Source organism: Apteryx mantelli, chromosome 5 (genome assembly GCF_036417845.1).
Source record: "Apteryx mantelli isolate bAptMan1 chromosome 5, bAptMan1.hap1, whole genome shotgun sequence".
Classification (NCBI taxonomy): Eukaryota; Metazoa; Chordata; class Aves; order Apterygiformes; family Apterygidae; genus Apteryx; species Apteryx mantelli.
In genome coordinates this window covers 3546785-3566322 of record NC_089982.1, presented here as the reverse complement: position 1 = coordinate 3566322, position 19538 = coordinate 3546785, and the positions used below count along the sequence as shown (strand labels likewise).

Here is a 19538-nt window from a genome sequence, read left to right as displayed (position 1 = left end):
TATAGCCATTACCTTGTACCTGAGCAACTTTGCATTCTTGCTTTATGCTGCATTCACAGCCCTAATTAGGAGCGAGCAGCAAAGTTGAGTAGAGGCACTGGGAGGATGGAAGAGGTCTTGGGAATTAAGCCCTTACTGATGAGCAGGCCAAAAATAGAGAGGAACAAAACTGAAATAATCATTGGTTCTCCCCAGTTCTTTGTATTTGGTGGGTTAATCTAATCTCTTAATGTGACACTTGAGTTCTCCAAAGCAGAGAGGAAACGTTAATGTTGCATATTGCTATTATAGGCACTGTTGCAGTGCTATTTACTCTTATGTGCTGGACTGAGAAACAGCATTTCTTCCAAGTGATGTGCTTCAGAATGTGGCCAAAATAAAAATGAAAAAAACAGTTGCTACAATTCCCATAAACAGCTGGGAGAAGTTACAGCTGGAGCTCTGCTTAAAAACCCAAGTAGCACTCTCATAAACAGCTCAAGATTTGCAGTTCCCTGTAACTCCTTCTGTTGGAAATATCCTGCTATCTGCATGAGCAGAAACTCCTCTAACCAAGGCTCTCAGGGAGCAAAGGCCCATTTATTTCATATGCCACTCTGCTGATTTTTCCGTCAGGCTGTTGAAGGCGGGAGAGTAGCCTGGAGAGATGTGGTTGTCTTCTGTTGCGCTGGGCAGCAATAATACGGGAATGTGGAAAGGAGCTGGAGGGGGGAGCATGGACAAACGGGCTGTAAATAGCTTTGTTCTCCTATGTGAATGCTTTGGAAAAGGCCAACTCATGCCCCCATCTGCTTTGTTTTGTCAGTTAAAGCAAGAGTGGACAGATCCAGCAGTATGTTTTCCCACTTCTGAAATGTCTGAAACAGAAGGTTAAAATTAGCAACCTTTTATATTTATAAATATATTTTATATATTATATTTATAAATATATTCATTTTTTCATCTGACTTTATCAGGAATATATCAAGCCTGCAGTATGGAAAAACTTGCCATTTAAAACGTGTTTTTTTTTCCCCCCCCCGACATTCCCCTTAACCTCCAAATCCCAAGGTGCCCTTTCATGGGAAAGCTAAGATTTCAGTAGAGTTTTAATTTTTTTTTTTAAAGTAATACTTTCTCTTTTTACACAGTGGGAAGAAATTGGTGAGGTGGATGAAAACTATGCTCCAATACACACATACCAAGTATGCAAAGTAATGGAACAGAATCAGAACAACTGGCTTCTGACCAGCTGGATCTCTAATGAAGGGGCATCCCGGATCTTCATAGAGCTCAAATTTACCCTGAGGGACTGTAATAGTCTTCCAGGAGGGCTTGGGACTTGCAAAGAGACTTTTAACATGTACTACTTTGAATCAGATGATGAAGACGGGAGGAACATCAAAGAAAATCAGTACATCAAGATCGATACTATTGCTGCTGATGAGAGCTTCACTGAGCTGGACCTTGGAGACAGAGTTATGAAGCTAAACACAGAGGTGAGAGATGTTGGGCCCTTAACCAAAAAGGGATTTTACCTCGCTTTCCAGGATGTGGGTGCCTGCATTGCCCTGGTCTCGGTGCGTGTGTACTACAAGAAATGCCCATCAGTGATCCGCAACTTGGCCCGCTTTCCTGACACCATCACGGGAGCGGATTCCTCGCAGCTGCTAGAAGTGTCGGGCGTCTGCGTCAACCACTCGGTGACTGACGAGGCTCCGAAGATGCACTGCAGCGCCGAGGGGGAGTGGCTGGTGCCCATCGGGAAGTGCTTGTGCAAGGCAGGATACGAGGAGAAGAACAACACCTGCCAAGGTAAGGGTTTGTGGGAAGGGAGCAGTGCCGATGCCGTTGGGGTGGTGTGCGGTCTTGGCTTGGTTCTCTTGCACCCCTCCCATTGCTTCCCGTTATATCCGTGTTTCACGCCTAGTGGAGTTGAGGCTGGTAGACTGGATTCTCGCTTCCACTGAGGTCCCTTTGAATGATTGTGGTAGCGTGAGGAGGCCTTGACTGGATGTAACGGGACCTGCCGATGCTTCAGGCATGTGGACAACGAGAATCTGGCACGCCGCTATTACCTCTGGAGTGGTGTACTGTTGGGCCCATGAGGGGATTGCAGTCTCATCTGTTATTTGAAGCTTGACATTATTTATACTCAGTGTTGGGATTTTCCCATGAATTTTGGGAACTTAATTTCTTTTTTCTGGACTATTGCAGGGAACGTTTGAAATTACTTTCCATATGCAAGATGCATTTTGCTTTTGTATGTAAAGGAACATGTATTTCCATTTATGAGAAACAGGATTTTGATATGGTGTGAATTGATTTTATTTTCCCCTCTGGTAAATATTGTAATGCAAAGTTGCTCAGCTGTTTAGAGTTAAATCTAAAGCCCCACTCATGCAAACGCTTCCATGTGTGCTGAAGTTTACCCACCAGTAGCCAGCAGAGATTTCTGGGATTGCTGGTCAGAATAGATCTCCTGAATCATTGGGGTCTTGGCAAGAAATTTAGGTATCTGAAGCTTAAGACCTAATAAGAATACTTTAAGTGCAATATAAAATGAGGTTATGCGCTCTTGGAACAAACCTTGCTGTATTATGTAGTTGTGTATAAAATATGTACTTTTGTTGTATAATGGGGTAGCTTAGAAGAAAACCTGTATGGGCACAAAACAGAAAAGAAGATTTCAATGCAGTTTGTTTTTTGGAAGATAATTATTTATTGATTGTAAATCCCATCTTACTGCCTTGTACTTGCAGACACTTTGTAAGAAAGAACCTGTGGCCCGTGGGGGAAGCAGGGTGATTCTGCTTTGACTGAAGGCAGTGTTGCATTTTCTCTTCACCTCACTCCAGGTGCTCGTAGTTGTTGTTCACAGTGTTGGTGCATAGAATAGGTCAGCACATATCCAAAGTAAACTGTGGCCTTGATCCTTTAGTCCTCAGTCACACACCATTCCCCTAAAGATCTTAAAGTTCAAGTCTCTTCAAGAGTTGACTAGGAGAGAGGGTGTAGGTATATTTATTTTCAGAGAAACATTCTCTAGTATCATGCAGAGTGTGTTTTTTGACTGGGATGTTCTCCTTTTGTATGAGTAGATCTGTAGCAGATGCTGCAAAATCTGTCCTGGTTTTGCTGTCCTTCTGCCAATAAAGATCTCTCTTCCACATGTGGGTTAAGGTGAGCCTGAACTGGTATTTGATGCCATAACAAGGGGAACAAAGATGACAATTAGCCCAAACTGAGGACATTTTGGCCTACCTCTCTCATCTGCAACAGTTGGACATACTGGTAAGGATCTGCCTCTGTGTAGCTAAAAATATTGTGTCCCAAAATAGTATGTGCTGTTTGGGTGCCATGTCTAGACACTGGCTTCAGTCACCCGTGAGAATTTTTGGAGCCAGTGGGTACATCCATTAGTTATCTTTCAAATCCTACCCTTGTACGCTGCTTGAGCAGGAAGCGGTATCTCTGGGCTTTAGCCTGGAGCAGTCGCACAGGTCTCAAAGAGCTACGGGATTCGAATCTATTCTAGACTCGAATCTGTTTTGAATAGCCGGGCTGGGCCAGCAGAGAAGCAACATCTCTGGCAGCGCTGAGAAGACAATCTGGAGTACGCTTCCAGAAAACCTAGGTGACTTGGGGGTCTGCTTTCTATTTCCTTTTTAAGTCACTTGGGAGGAGAGTGCCTGATCCCGCAGTTTGACTGTGTTGGTTAGGAGTGTGGACATAGTTTGGATTTGTAAAGGTGGTCTTGTGGTGATGTAACCTTGCCCTCCTGTGATAAGGTGCAGCAGTATAAACTGCTTTTAAACTTTACTTACTGCCTGCACCCTACACAGAAAGTTATTTCTTTAATGACACCGGAGTTGTTAAAAGCCCTGAATTCCATCACTGAATCAATGGGATGCTGGGATATAAGTGCCTATGGCAAAGTCAGTTTTAGGGCCCCTTTTGGATGTCCCATGTTTCACTGAGGTCAGTGTGCCAAGTATTTGCTGCTGGTTGGCTCCGAGATGCTCAGTCGATAGGAGACACTAGCCTTAGGACATTCGGACTGTCCACGTTCAGCAGCCATGAAGTTCGTACTGATACCCGGTGCAAGTAAAATGTTTTCTGGCTTGGATGTTGCTATGCTTGCAAGGATGAGCTTTTTTTCCTAGGATAGTAAACTTTGCAGCCCGTAAACAGAGTAAGTTACACTGAGGAAGGTGCTATGCGCATTTTGCCTCTGTAATTGCATTGATACGAGTGGCTTTTTCCCAGCCTGACTGGCATTCAGGGAATGCACTTCATGTTCCCTGCTGGCATAATGATGGTTTCAGCACTCTGCAGTGTGGCTACGACAAACACCTGAATGACTTCTGACCTTTGGTTTGTAAATCATTTAGGCACATCTTGCAAGGGGTCTCCTGCTTAGCTTTCACGTACGCTTAAGCAGGTTATTACTGACTGCGCTTTGGGAAACGGTGCGTTTCCAACCCGGAAGAGCCTGGCTTCGTTTATTAAAATTTATCCTACAAAGATGACATTTTCCAAGCTCTAGTGTCACGTCTGGACAAGGCAGACTGCGCTCTTTTTATTAGAGACGATGTAAATCCCAGTCACCCTCAGAAACATATGGGAACTATTGAAATCCCTTCTGCCTACAAATCATTAATTGGCAACGATGTTCTGAATTCATCATCTTGTCAGCAGGGTTCCTTTTGAAGAAGGCACTGACAGTAACAGCTGAGCAATTTCTCTCGCTTGGGACACTGAGGCTGTAAATATGACATGGTCTAATCTACTTATATAATGTGCTTGCTCTTTCAATTAATGTAGGCAGCTAGGTAGTATTTACTTTGAAGAACCTAAGCTACTTGTATTTTACACTTCTTATGGCAACATGGCTCATTTATCAGCAACTGCCATGTTGATAACCAGAGGTAAATCGTGACTGTTTTGGGATATGGTTATAAAGGACCAATGTTAAGGTTAATTATTCACAAGAATAAGTTGCTGTACTTGTTAAAAAAGAAAGATTAAAGCACTTTCTCTGCGAATTCCTACACTGGTTTCCAGAGCAGTGATCTGGTGCAACTAAAGGAGTGGTGGTTATTGGTTTTGTCCCAGTTCTGCCCATGCTGTCTGAATAGGCCCTTGAGAAATGTTCCCGAGCATTTTCACCGGCCGACAGATGCCCAATTTCAAGTCTGTTTGGTCAGGTCTGCCCCAAAAAGGGCATCTTCTGGCATTTCTCTGTTCTTACTGAGATCTGTTCTCTGTATTCAGCCTCACCTTCAGCGCAGTGTGTTTCAGTGAGAAGCAAGAAACACTCATTTTCATCCCTGTTAAAGGCCATTGGAAGGGAGGGGCTGTTGGCACATGAACCTAGTGAGACCCAAATACAGTTGTAGCAGTGAGGTCCCACGAGTGACCGTGGGGCTGCCGATGTAATTGATTTGCAGAGCCTGGTATTTTTGCAGCTGCTTTTCGGAGCCGAATCACAAATTAATTAAATATTTGCATACAAAAAAGAAGTGCATTGAATTAGAGCCAAACCGAAAAAGCGTTCAGAAGGTTGTGAGGCTCTCCTTTCCAAGAATCAGTGCATGCTGCTGCTTTGAGACATCAAAAGGAGTGCAGCCAGTTTTAGCCAGCTACAAGCTATGGACAAGACTACAGATGTTACAGAGCCGGACAAAATAACGGAAAAAAAGGTCAGGTAAAATCTTAACTTCAGTGACGCCCTTGCCACCTTCCGAGGGAAGAATTTCAGAACTGTTAGCTGAACAGAAGATGGTTGGGCTGTGGTTTTCTGCTTTATAGAAAGGAATTGCTCCTGGAAGAAATATTTGGATGATTTTTTGTAAAACAATTATAGTATGTTCTAGCCCTTTTATTCTCTTGAATATTGACATTTTTATTTGATTCTTTTCCCCTTAATCAGCTTTGCTGAACGTACCTCCGTGTATTTACAAGCAATATTTATTTTTGCTGATTGTTCACTCCTTGTGTTGTAATGCAGCCCAGCTATTGCCAAGAGAAATGACAATTTCTTATAGGAAACAAAGGTCTCAGCAAAAACCCATGTTCACAGCTTTTGACTCAAGATTTAATTAAAACTAATTGACACAGGTAGCCAAGCTTACGTAGATCAAAAAGTTTACCTGCAGAATCAATTCTCCAATGATTTTCTTCCCGACTGATCGGAGGCAAAGCAGAGTTACTCATCTTCCTCTGAGAGCGATGCAATCAGTGCAGGCATTTGGAGGAGCTTTTCCAGAGTGATGATTGCCCCCCTGTTGCTCACCTATGGGAAGGATACTCGGAAGCAATTCATTCTCTTTTGGAGCTGGGCAGGAGCCAGCAGCCAGAGATGGCGACCCACAGTTGGTGGGTAGCAGGAGACACTATCTGTGCAGGCTTGGGGGGCAACCAAAGGTGATGGCAGCGCCACACTTGACAACCATCTACTTTCTCTGCGTCTGCAGTAGCAGCTATCCCAGAGGCCTGACTTGTGAATGGAACGCGTAGCTGATACTGCAGTAAAAATAACTGTGTTTTTACAAACAAATTCAATGTGTGTGGCTTCCCCAGGTGGCACAGTGCTGAAGCTCAGCCATTAACTTCTGTTCCCTTGTTTCTGGGTAATGGAAACATGCCGTTGCACAGATAACCTTGTTCTGAAGTTGGGGCTTTGACCCCAAAGCAGCCAACATTTCTCTTTTTGCTTCTGAAACAGAAAAATAAGGAGGGCAACTTTTCAACTCCCTCCAGAGCTTGCCTGCATACATCTCCTCCTCCGGTCAGCTCAGTTATCACTTTAAACTGTTATGGATACTAGAAAGACAGCATATCGCTAAATCCTGCCTGTCTTTTGGGAGATTTCCCAGCTGGGACTCAGGTGAATAAGGCAAGCCTGCTTTTACCCTTGTGGTAGAGCAGAGAGCAAGCTAAGTCCAGAGATTAAAATACATAAAGAGAAAGCTCATCTTAATTGTTCTACTGGGAGGTGATTACATGGCAAGAAAAACACTGATGGAAATATTCAGTATATGGAAAATACTGAATTTGGAAATAGTCTTGCCCCTCCAGGGAGTTCTTTGCCCATCATTCATACTTCTCAAGCATTTTTCTGATTAAAACCAAATTGTCTGGGAGTATGGTATTGTAGGTGTTTATATAATTATGAGCTGAAGGGCCTAGTTAATTTTAATTGGGCACAAAACCAACCGACCAACATCAGAATAGCTGAATTTTTGGCTGCACCATATGTATTATCTTTTCAAATGTAAAGAAAATGACTTGAGTGCTGCATTACAGCAAAAGGTAGCTGTTACTGGAGGGGGAATGATTTTATTCTGTAGAGAGGTGTGCACGTGTATATTTAAGTATTTTGTTAGGCATTTCAGCTGCAGAACAAGAGCACAGAAATAATTTCCACAGATCAAAACTATTGCAACAGGATCGATTAACTACTACTTTCCTTGGTTTATTCTGCACATCTGTTTGCCTTCAGTATAAGAAGCACAGTCTGTGAATGCACCATATATTGTGCTTTGCTAATGAGTTGTAACCTTCTGTGCTACCTTAGTATGCTCATGACCCCTAATGGCTTTGAAGATCTTGTTCTCATTCTACAGCGATGCTTTTAAGTCATTACTTTGTCCAGCTTAACCTTATTGTTCCTTGCAGTGACTGCTCTGCAGTCACCTTCCAGGAGGGCAGTTAAGGAGTACTAAAGTATGGATTGAGCAGCACAATTAAAACAGGTGGGAGAAGAGTTTGGAATCAGCTCAGCAAGTGTGAATTGCAAAGGTTATATTTGCTTCTTGCTCAAAAGATATTTGGGGGCAAGTTTTAGGGTGTGTTTTTCCATCTGCTCCCAGATAAACTACCTGATACTTAATTGAATACTGATTTTGTTTTCTTCCTTTAGCATCCTTGAATATAGGATGTCCACTAGTAGCTTAGGGAGCTACTTTTTGAATTATGGGATAGGAGAGGTGTTGCAGTAGGAAATACGTGCTAGCCATGGTGCCCTTTGGTTCCTTTGATTGTCATCTTTGTCTCTGAGTTGTTTGGAAACAGCTTGTTTATTAATTGTGGTTTTCGGAAACAGTCAAGGACTCTGGGCAAATACTTATGGATAAAGTATGTGAATACTGGTTGGCAGCATTATAGATTTAACTGCACTGATTTAAAATATAGCTGTCCCCACCTGCCCACTCTGCTCTGTTGCTGGAAGTTGCTGCTGTCGTTGCAGAAGTGGATAGCCTGCACGCGGGCTGAAGTGACCAACGGAGGATTTGTCTTAATGCCCCAGCCCGGGGCAGGTAAGACAGGGGCGCTGTCCCTGGGTGGTAATCTTCAGCAGAAGGGTGGCTGCAACCTCTTAAACTGCCACAGATCTGCCAGAGCTTCTCTGTCAGAACCCTCATTCCACAAAATCGATATTAAGTATTAAAATGAAGTGGCAATATTGCATGTTTTGTTCATAATGCAGGTTTTCAGTCTTGTATTTCTTGTTTAGGAGCACTTAGCAGGAGTTAATGATGTGTTGACATTTCAATTATATGCTTTTTCTCTTGGCATGCTTTATATCTTGACCATTTTAACTTGCTTTGGGATAACATTGAGGCTGACATCCAGGTCCCACAAAATGAAGCTATAATTTTGCCTTTTATGTACAGGTTTGCAGCTGATATTGTATTTTAGCTGGATAAAATTGTGCCCTGTATAAGGTAAGTTGCTAAGTAGAATGCAATGCAGACATTTCCAGAATGAGGTGAGTTGTCTTGTGATATGAACAGAGGTGCCCATTTATTTTGCTGGAATTTTGCTCATTTTTATCAGTGAAAAAGTTAATCTAGCGTAGATACGATGGTATTGACAGAATACATGGTTAAGGCTGTACTGAGTTTGATACTGATGTGCCTCCATTTTTAATTTCCCTCAGGATGGCGATGAAATTGTTGTTAATACTGGAAGTCACAGAGCGGGACTAGGTGTTATATAACCCCAAACCATGTACCCAGAATAGATTAAAGAAAAAAAGACAATAGAAGACGCCAGGCCATGAATATCCATTATTACTTTCATATACCTGTCCTACCTTTTATAAATGTATGTTCTTAAAAAACAGCTGAAGTTTTGAAGAATTGGGGTTTAAGATGACAACTTTCTTCCTGCTGTAAATGATGGTAGATGAGGTTAAGGGAAAAGAACTTTTTGGTGGCCTCCCCCAAATCCAAGCTCTAAGTGCTGCAGCTCAGTGGCCTTATTGGACAAAGTCTAGTGGATGGCTGGAGGTGTGAAACAAGGCCGGCCCTAGTTGCGTGCTCCTGCTGCTGTGCCCGAGGTCACCTCCCTGAAAGCAGAGCCAGTGGGAGAGGATATGTATCGGCTGCTCTGCCACCTCGCTTTCCAGCCTGGTGCCCGCGCAACCCCCGTGGTGGGGACAGCCTACCTCCTCAGAGGCAATGTGGGTGTTGGAAGTGTCCACGGCGAGGCTCTGAGGTGTCTCCTAAGACAAAACCTCTTGATGGTAAACTTTGAGAGTCGTTTGTAAGCAGTTTTGCTGGCACTTCAGATTTGACCCTTTCAATGTGATGAAAGGAATAGTTAATACAAACCATTAAAAGCATTCTGCGTCACTGAAAGGGCTTTTCTCCGGTGTATCTTGAAGGACCTTCTTTATGAAAGGAGGTCAGAGTCGCTAGTCCCCATTTATCAAATGACTGCCTTGGGGTAGAGACTGAGTTGTTCAGCGCTGCCCAGAGGCTAAAGCCTGAACTCCAGCTCTGGGCATCAGTGCTGTGCTTTATCCCGTATGCTCTTTTGTGATTTTAGAGCAATGTAAAAACCCTTGTAAGATCATGCCTCTCAGGGTGGATTCTCTGGGAAGTGCTGGACAGCAACACACAAACTTCCATTCCTCTAAGCCTGGAATTTCAACAGAAGTCATCTTTGCAGAGGATTTTCCAAGCTGTGGAAGGTGTTCTCTCTCCTTCCTCCCCCCCCCGCTTCTTCTCCTCCTAAATACTCCCCCCACACACACACCCCATTTAAAAACCTCCACCTAAAGTTAGGTCATTTAAGTCATTACTTTGGGCCCTTAGAAACTTTCTTTTCAGAAGTGTCAGGCACTTATTAGCATTTGCTGACACCAGTGGGTGCTCAGCGCCTCTGAGAACTAACTAGGCTGTTTGCTTTTGTGCCTCAAAATTAGGTACTTCCCTTCTGAAAATGTTTGGCCTGGAGGTGCGTTTTCTGAACAGGACTCTCATGCGAAGGAAAGCCTTTGTGTCATGCAAAAGCCATGCAGAGGAATCCATATCTGCGTGAAGGTCCCTTTCACTGCCAAAGCTGCAGCGTTTTTGAGAATTGGATCTTCTGCATATGGTCAAAAAAGCATACCCTGCATCAGCACGCTCTCTCCGGTCCTTCTGCGTGTGTGTGTGACTGGTATTACTTAAATAAAGTGAACGTTCCTGGGGAAGCAATAACATCTTTATTGAACTTCAGAGTCACGGTTACTCTCCACCAAGTGAAATGGCTGCCTCGTGCATGGTTATAAGGGTCCCTTTTGCTACAGTACTAACTCCCCAAATAATACATTAGATGTCTTGCACATAGTTGGATAGTCTGTCATCTAGTTATAACAGTGGCAGAGGTCACAGCATTGTGTTTGAAAGCTGCCTGGAAAGGAAGCTTTTTAATTACTGCAGAGCAAATGGAAAAGCTGCTCCCTGAGCGTGTGGGGAATGTGCTAATTTGGTATTTGGCGGAAGCAGCCTGCGGGTTGCAGCTTCCCAGCTCTTAGCTGCTTTTCAGATAGCCTGCTACCCAGACAGCAATAAAGCCAGGACGCTGGGCTTTGTTACTGCCGGAGCTCGGTGCCAAACAGGCTCCACACCGGTTCGGGAAGTACCAATGGTGCTGAGAGCTTGGGATAAGGGCCGTCATTGTATTAGTATAAATCAAAGGTGATCAATCATGCTAATTACCGGGCAAAATCCATAGTGAAGAGGAAATGGTTCAAGGTGATATGCGGTGCTGCAGGGTGACAGGGAGTGCCATGATGAATTGTGAAGGTCCCTGGATGCCCTGAGCCCCTGTGTCAGTGGAGGTTCCTGCTCACTGTTGACTCCCAGCAGATGAAACGTATGATCTCTCCAGGAAGAAAAATGCCTACGGCAAGGTGTCTGCAGAAGGAATTTGAAGTAAAAATGGCCAAAATCTCAGTGAGTACCATGGCAAAAAAGGAGTCAAGACCCTCCAGTGCCAAGCAGGATGGTCCTCAGGGCCTATATGTGCATATGAAAGTGCTGGGTTGAAGTAGACTTTGCTGGGTAAGGGGTAAATGTATGAAAACTATTGGGATTTCACTCTTTCTGTCCTACAGAGTTTGGGGTGAGGGCTTTTTTGGTCAGAGCTCGTGATACTGTTCAGTAGAGCGGGCGATTAGCAAGATGCACATTCTAGAAGTGAAATGCATGGAAACGGCTACAAATGGCTGCAGAAAAAGCAGGTGTCTTTGTTCTTTTATGAAATAATCTTCTTTCCCTTTCTGCTTACCCAAACTCCTTAGTCAGGCTCAGATAAAAGCTTTTCTCCCCTTCCCACGGATGAGGCTTGTCTGTATTATTTATTTATTTTCAAAGACTTTTTAGAAGAGCTTTTACATTGCTTTGTTGCTCTCACAGTTCAAGCATGATTTAATATGTCAAAACTAGTTTGCTTAACCGGCCTTGATTGTCTTGCATACTTCCACTAAAACAGGGCAGTCGTCTTTCCAGGCATATTGCTGCCCAGAAAAATGAAGTGTCACAACAGTTCGGACTTGCTCTTGTATTGTGACAGCGGTAGCTTCCTGTGAAAAAGTCGGCAGCGGACACTTTAGCGGTAATGCCAGCGGACACGTCTTGGGTCAGAGCAGTGGGGGCCCACACATGCAGCTGCAGAGACGAGCTTATGCTTGAGAGAGTTAATCGATCGTTCATGTGAAAAGGCGTTTTGGTCCAGATTGAGAGTCTGGAAACCACCGTGCCGGTGCCTGTGCTCGTGTGGCCTTGCTGAAATAGCACTTGAGTCCCTACTCCAAACTAATATACCTGGGTGCAGGTTTCCTGGCAAAAGTTAGCTGCCACGTGATCTTGTACCTTCTCTGGTTGGTGGGGATTTTGCCACTGATTTTGGTGGGAGGAAGACGATAGTTCCTTACAATACATGCCTACTAATTAAAACAATTTCCTGGCCTAGATCTCACTTTAGAGTGTTGTATTGACTGCCAGTAAAGCACAGGCTACAGGATAGGAACTTAATTTATACTAATTCATATAACTGAGATCCAACCTATTTCTCAAATGATGGTGTGATCCTGATCTTCTCCAAACCTCCTGAGTGTTGGAGAGCCTGCCTCTTTACGGTGGTGGTGGTCTCACCTCTAGCAGGGGGACACAGGGAGACAGTACTCCATTAAAAAGTCCTAGGGAAGAAGTTTTGAGTCACTCTTTGCTCTTATTATAGTTTTAAATGGCAGTCAACCCTTTGGGCCTGCTCGCAAGACTTTGTGCATCATAGGAAATGTTCCCTAAGCTGCCGTTGCTGCAGAGCTGTGCGCTCATCTAATTTTTGCTTTGCACTTGGCATCTTTGTTGTTGACGCCTTTGGGCTCACGCCTCCTGGCTGTGTTGATAATACGTACTCAGCATCGAGGTCAGACATCTCCTGGTGCTTTTTCACTGGTGTGCTATGCGGGGTTTTCTCGCTGGTGCGTGGGATGGCTGCCAGATGGAAATCTGGTGCTTGGGGACAAGGAAAATGAGTGTACGATTCTGTTATTGACTGAGCTCTGAGCACAGCTAATGGCATTGACAAGGACTCTGTCATCCTGATGGTGAAGGCAGAAAGTCGTGCGCTGACTCTAAAATGTAGCGCATTAAGTGCAGTGGCAGGGGCGGGGGGCAGTGCCCCTACCACCAGACTCTTCCTGGCTTATAAGGTAGATTATAAGGTAGATCCCTCCTGTTTGATTTGGTGGCTTCCCAAGTGATTCATGGGGCAGAAGGGTGCATGGGGAGAAGGGAGGGGGAAAAAAAAAAAGCCTGCTTTTTAGTATTTTGCCAAGAAGACAAAAGACTATGCTAGATCTGACCTCAGCACGTGAAGCAGTTGACCAGTGTTACCTGAAGCTTCATCGCCTGACTGCGAACGCTTAATGTTGGTTGAATGTGTGTTATAACGCAAGGCATTTACTGAGATTCCTGTGTGACACCTTCTGTATGCGTCCTAGCCAAAAGATGCAATTGTGCTGGTGCATACAAGTCGCTAGCTGTGCTTTTTGCGCAGTGTACGTGTGTTTCAGAACACTAGTTCCAGTGCCCCATGTTTGTTTAATATCACATATAACTCTTACAGGCTAAAAGCAAAATGAGCATTTTGCAAGAAAGCAAGACCAGCCTGAACTAGAGTCAGCGTTTTCAGATGTAGGCATTTGCTTTTAGGTCAGAAGCAGAAAAGCATTAGCTTAGGGTCTCAGTGTTCACTTGGAGTGAGCTGGTATAAGAATTTTGCCATTCTGATCAGGAAGAAACCAAGGCTGCTGTCAGCTGAGGAAAGTGATTTCTTCCTGAGCAGACCCAAAACCTTTGTGCCCCTCAGAAGATTGTGCTTCTAACTGTATGGAAAATTCTGAATACAGGCATTTATATGTAGCTGCCATTTGAAGCTATGTAGGTGACTGCTGGCGGGGTGAGCAGGGATCTCCTTCCGTTCTTTTCATTGCCGCCCAGAAAACAATGAAAAATAAAGCAAAAGCAGTGCATTGTTTTGCAAGGAATGCAAAGAACTGATGGCTGCAATACTGCTGTCTCGTGTCTAAGTTAAATACCTGAAAATAGGTTAGGCTTCATCTGTTGGTCACTCCAGTTTCTTCCCCCTCCCCTGTGGTCCTTCTTTCTGGTAGTATGAAAATCAGCACAGACGTGCACAGAGACTGTTCCTATGGACTGGTTTGGTGGGGTGAAGTAGCCTTCGCCCTGGTATCACTTCAGCATCACCCCCAGTAAATGCACTGGCCTCCCGCTTATCAGCTGGGTTCAGCCGTTTCACTTCTGCTGTGATGGGGACCCACTAGCTCTGTGTGATGCAGGAAACTCCCGCCTGTGCCATCCGGTGACCAGCTGCACTGGAGCTCTCTCCGGGGAGGACGGGCTACAAACGGGTGTAGCAATTGATAAGCCTCATCAAAGCTGTTCGCCAGCTTGCTTAATAATCTGTTTTTGAGAGTGGTAAGGAGCAGGAATTTCAGAAGGGGGTTTAAGGAGACCTGCAGAGATTGGATTACAAACCCCCTAGGGAGGTTTCCTGCACAGGTCCCAGTGTGCATTTGAAAGATCTGATATGGCAGGATTAGTACTGTCATGATGCTTCTTTAAACTCCAGGAGCCCCAGACTGCGGCCTGCCCACACGTACATCTGCACAGTCGACTGGTAGGACAGCAGCGTTAGCGGAGAGGTGCGGCTGTGGCAGTCCATCCTTGGAGAATTCAGCTGCAGAGGTCTAAGACCTCCCTGTATGCCCTGCACATTTGCCTCAGATCAGTACCAAGACAGCAGAGGTGGTATAACGGGATGTGTAGCTGTTCCTCAGCCTTTCCAGTGCTTACTCAGATGATTTAGCGCTTTGAGATAAAGCCTGAATTGGAGCAACTGAGGCACCAGTTGCTTCACATTTCTCCCACCGCACGCGTTGCAAAGGCGGCGTCTTGCAGCAGGGTTGGTCGTGAACTGTCTTACTAAGGCAAGATTTGCAAGACCGCCAGTGCAGTGCTAGAGCCCCCTGTACAAAGGTAGTCATCTTTTATATGCCTAGGGAAGGGATGAGCTCTGCAACAGCCACGCTGCAGAGATGTCCGGAGGACTTGAGTCTGTAGAGCTGTTGCGGGATTCGGTTGAATGCGTGTTGTCGCTGTCTGTGTGCTGCTGGGCAGATGGGAGGGCTTGTGGAAAGCCAGCTAGACCGTTCCTGTTTGTGGAGTTCCTTCCACGTTTTGTGTCGCGTACGTGCATGCAAACAATGCAGACTGCGCATATATAGATGAATGAGCACGGTCTCTCAGAAAGTTTATTTATTGAGCAAAGGCTTCTGGTGTAACAAATTCAAATTTTACATGTTCCAAAGCCTGATTTCCAGATGCCACTGGGAAAAGTGTTGGGCCACATTCGGATTAGCCTTATTGTTCCGTAATATCTTACTGGAGTACAAGGTTAATTAGTACCATAGGCAATATGCATTATTCATCACAGCAATCAGGCTTTTCTTCTGTTGGACTGTTGCATGCTGCAGATCGTTCCCCTTCCAATAACAGATCCTTGATATATTGTTTTCGTATTTAATCCTGTCAAATCGTATATGTGATATATAAATTATGTGGGCACTCTGCTGATTGAAAAACAACACTTCAGGTGTCCAAAAGGACTATACCTTCAAGGTTTAAATCTTGGCCTGCTGTTCTGGTTTGGCATAGACCTCTAGGACCATGGGCAATACAAGATGACTTTATTGCCGCCTTTCTTCATTTTGGGTTGGATGCTCAGATGATCCAAACTGCGATAGCACTTGTGACGTGTTGTTTTACATCAGCAACGGTTTCGGTGCTAATTATCAATGGCATCTCGTCGCATGCATAAAGTGCTAAAATCATGTTACTACTGTGCACTGTGACTGCCTGTGATATCCCGGCACAGACCTCTCAACCATCTCCTTTCCCTGCCCGAGGGCTGCAGCTGGAGAAGGCGCTTTCTAGCAGGGCTCCTTTAATGACGAGGACTAGCTGTGAGGTGCCCCTGGCTACCGCTTCCTACATCTACTGTCCTCACTTTGAGAAGATCATTGGCAATTCCCCAGATCTCATTTGCTCTCCTGAAAAAGCTTTGGGCATGCACTCACTTTTCGGCATAGTACGGCATAGCCTCCTTGCACAAGGGGGAGTGCCTTGCAAAGTGATGCTGTGCTCTCAGGGTCTGGGGGAGCGTCTGGTACTGACATCGCTGAGTGATAAACGTGGCAGAATTTCACCTTAAATAGCCTACAGTAATGAATCCTCCATCTTATGCCAGCCTTACTGAAGTGATGGTGATGAATGTTCAAGATCCCTTTGTATTCAAAACTGCAAGTAAATATTTTCCAGCAAATCTGACTCATTTCCGTCCTGCCCCTCTTGTTCTGGACGTGCATTGTTTTCCCCTTCCAAGTTTCCCTTTAATAGAAATAGAGCGTTCGGCTTATGCGACTGCCCTGCTTCTTGCCTCCTCTTGGCTGGGACAGGGAGGAATTTCAAGGCCATGATTTCTGCAGTCGAATGCAGAATTTATTTGTACAGGTTAAATAATAAAAAACAAAAACATATTTTGAAAGCTAGTACCCAAATGTGTCCAGGGCCTTTCTAGGGACACTCTGGGAACGGGTTTTCAGCAAGAACAGAAATGCGGAAGAAAAAGAGGAGTATTTGTTGAAAAGTGACTAAATGGTAGCAGTTGGTAGCCCTGTGGTCTTTCCTCAGCTGAGCTGAGAGATGGGGATCTAGGTGTCCTCAGCAGAAGAGGCACAGGGAGGAGGACAGTCCTTGCCCAGGAAATACCAGCTGCATCTGGCATGTGGTAGGATCCTGCTCCGTTGTGCCAGTCCTGCCCTGGCCCAAGGTCCTTCACCGCAGTGGTGGATACCTTTGGAACGAACGCCTACCCTTGTGGGTAAAGTGACTAGCAGACACCTCTAGCCTTTGATTTAGGTGATGCTGTAATGTAAACAAATAGCCCTGGAAATGTTGAGAGGTTGATTATCAGTATTATTCTTTTGCCCTGATTATTACCTGCTGTTTTGAGCAGGCAGTTAAGATGCCTTGCATCAGAGTCTGCTGCCTCCAGTGTTGCATGGGACTGCATTTGTAAAGTAATTTGAGATTAAAACCTAGAGGTATGCATTTATTGTTTGCTTAAAAGTTAGTTATAGGTGGCAGAATATCAAGTAAATTGTGCCTAAATTATAATTATGTGAATTATCAAAAGCGGAATGACTTTGTCAGCTTGGTCTTTAAGGTCTCATCAATAACTTAGGAGCCTCAGTAAATGCCCAGTGCTCGCATGCTATTTTGCTGCATGGTATTATGACATAAAGGCAAAGAAATTTAATTTTTTTAAGTAGTCCTGGGGACAAAAAAAAAAAATCTTGCAGCAATCAGTGGTGTGTAAATTTAGTGTTGTGTTGCAGAGCAGCACGGGCAAAAGTATTAAAGAAGATCTTCTGCAGCTGCTGTGTCCGTAGTTCGTAGGTCTCTGAAATAGCTCGTGGGGGCAAAAGCTAGAATGTGTGGCTGATAAGTAGTAGAATAGCGTTGCTCCCTCTCCTCCCCCGTTTTCTCAGTTATACATGACATGAAGCACTACTAGTGGTTTTTTTTTTTCCAGTATATGCTGGAATATAACAAAAGCTGTCATTGTTCCAGAGAAAAGGTACATTTTTGTTGTCATGTTTTGACTTTGAAGTAGTCAACCTAATTGAGCTGTTAAGTCTGAGCGCGTGAAAAAAGCCGCTCTATGCGGCGAGGCTGTCTGTCCGTCCTTCCTTCCCCAGGCAAGGTTTGTGCGTGCCTCTATGTGCCTGTGCTTGAAATAGCAGGAGGAGGTGCCTCGGGATGCCAGCCGCACTCGAGAGAAGGGTCCATGCTTCTGGTTTTGTCCTGCACCCTCCAGACGCTGCAAGGGTTAACGGCACGTAGAGGCCCGTTCCTTGGGCTGTGTCTGCGCTAGTAAAGTCAGCAGTGCTGGGAGCGTTCCTGGGCGCTGAAGTCTGTCTGTAGAGTCACATCGCTAGCTGGGTTTTGGCCGGACGTGCTGGTGCTCCCCCCCAGACAACTCTCTGGGAGGTGACATGGGCCGTGGACCAGCCCTAGCAGGCAGTTTGGAGGCAGCCACCCTGTTTGGGTGAGTAAGGGTTGAAAAGGATGAGCGTGGGCTGTTTTTGGCCAGTTTGCCTCAGCTCCACGCAGCTGCCCCAAGCCCATGTCATTTCTATTGCAGTTTTAATCGCTGCAACTGGATGGCTTCGGGAATGGCAAATGTGCCATGAAGTCAGAGGACACGCGCAGTACCAGAAACGTCCTCTTTGCTTTGGCCACACGGATAGACAGAGATGCAGCCAGCAACTTTGGACCAGTTACACTTGAAAAGTGTGCTGCATGCTCTCCTGGCTGGGAGGTCTGTCCCAAAGAGCAACAGAGCCAGGATCGGGGCACAGCGTACAAGCCAAATGCCTGACGTGACGTTCAGCAGGCATCGTGGGGACTCGGTGATATTTTTTTCCTTGCACTTTCATTTCCTATGTGTTTTATATAGACTTATTAAAGAAGGATATGGTGCCTGCACTAGGTGGGACTAATGTAACTTCCTGAAGAATGGCCCCATACACTCAGGTTTATGCTTTGCATGGGATTTTCAGTGCTAGCTCTTGGAATTCAGCTTGGTTTTTGGTAGAGGCAGGATGTTAAAATCTCTTACATACTTTAAAAATGCTGTCTTTAAAATTGTCTTCCAAATTTGCATTTCGCGGAGGAAAAAAATAGCTTTTAGTAAGTGGTTTGTTTAGGTATTTTAAAAGGTAATAAATAAAGGGAAATGTATAACTACTTAGGTTTTAGAAACATCAGCAACAAAAAAGTTAGTAGCAATAGTACGTGGGCAGCATTGCCTTTCCAAAGCTCTGCTCCTGCTCCTCTTTTCCCGAGAATGCTGCAGTTGCTGATAAAGGGGAAAACAAGGGCTGAGCACTGAATCTGAGCTGCTGCTTGTATGCTTCCCTTGTTTGGGCTCAAACTCCCAGGGCTTCTGTCGTGGGAGCAAATACTGGTTTACACAGGTGATCTCATTATCCTTATTTTAGTGATGAGGAAGCAAAGCAGAGAAAGGAATTGCCAAAATCATGTAGCCATCTAGTGGAAAATCAGGACTTCAGTGCTGTGCTCTGCTCGCTAAACCACGAGTCCGCTTAGATGCAGTGACTGTTGTTATATCTTCTCATTAGTGAGCGTAGGCGTGTGTCTAGTTTATTTTAGCTGATCTTAAGTGACTCATTGCCGTGACAAGAGCTGGTTTCAGTGATATGATTTGCAGTTGAGCTTCCCCCCTGTTTACTTGGGACAGGATTTCAGCTGTAGCTCAAACATCTTACTACATTTTTGTATTGCGCGTTCTCACTCTCTACAGGATATTTTTCAACTAGGTTAAAAAAGCTGGAGACAGGAGAGCAACATAAATTTATGGCATGAATACTTCATTTCTAATGTCTTAGGCTGTTGGAGAAATAGAGGATATTTAACAGGTTATCAAAATTCCACTACAAAGTACATGATATTACTAAGCTATTTGTATCTTCAGCTTTTAGAAAAGGCTGGAGTAGATATTTTGCTCTGTGCTGACTTGTTAAAAAGTAAAAAGGATGATGTGCAACCTGTTCTCTTCTGCCGAAGCGCCAGACTCTAAATGTGCATTCCAACGTTTACTTTAAAATA

General features: G+C 44.7%; 1 protein-coding gene across 5 annotated transcripts in view; it reads left to right on the top strand.

Moving 5' to 3' along the window:
- EPHA5 (EPH receptor A5) overlaps positions 1-19538 on the top strand; it is a 203669-nt gene that overhangs the window by 43521 nt on the left and 140610 nt on the right. For all 5 annotated transcript variants that reach the window (XM_067297308.1, XM_067297306.1, XM_067297305.1 and 2 more), the window contains exon 3: positions 1131-1794. In XM_067297308.1, the coding sequence (XP_067153409.1) occupies positions 1131-1794 (664 nt within the window). The remainder of the gene's footprint in view (positions 1-1130; positions 1795-19538) is intronic.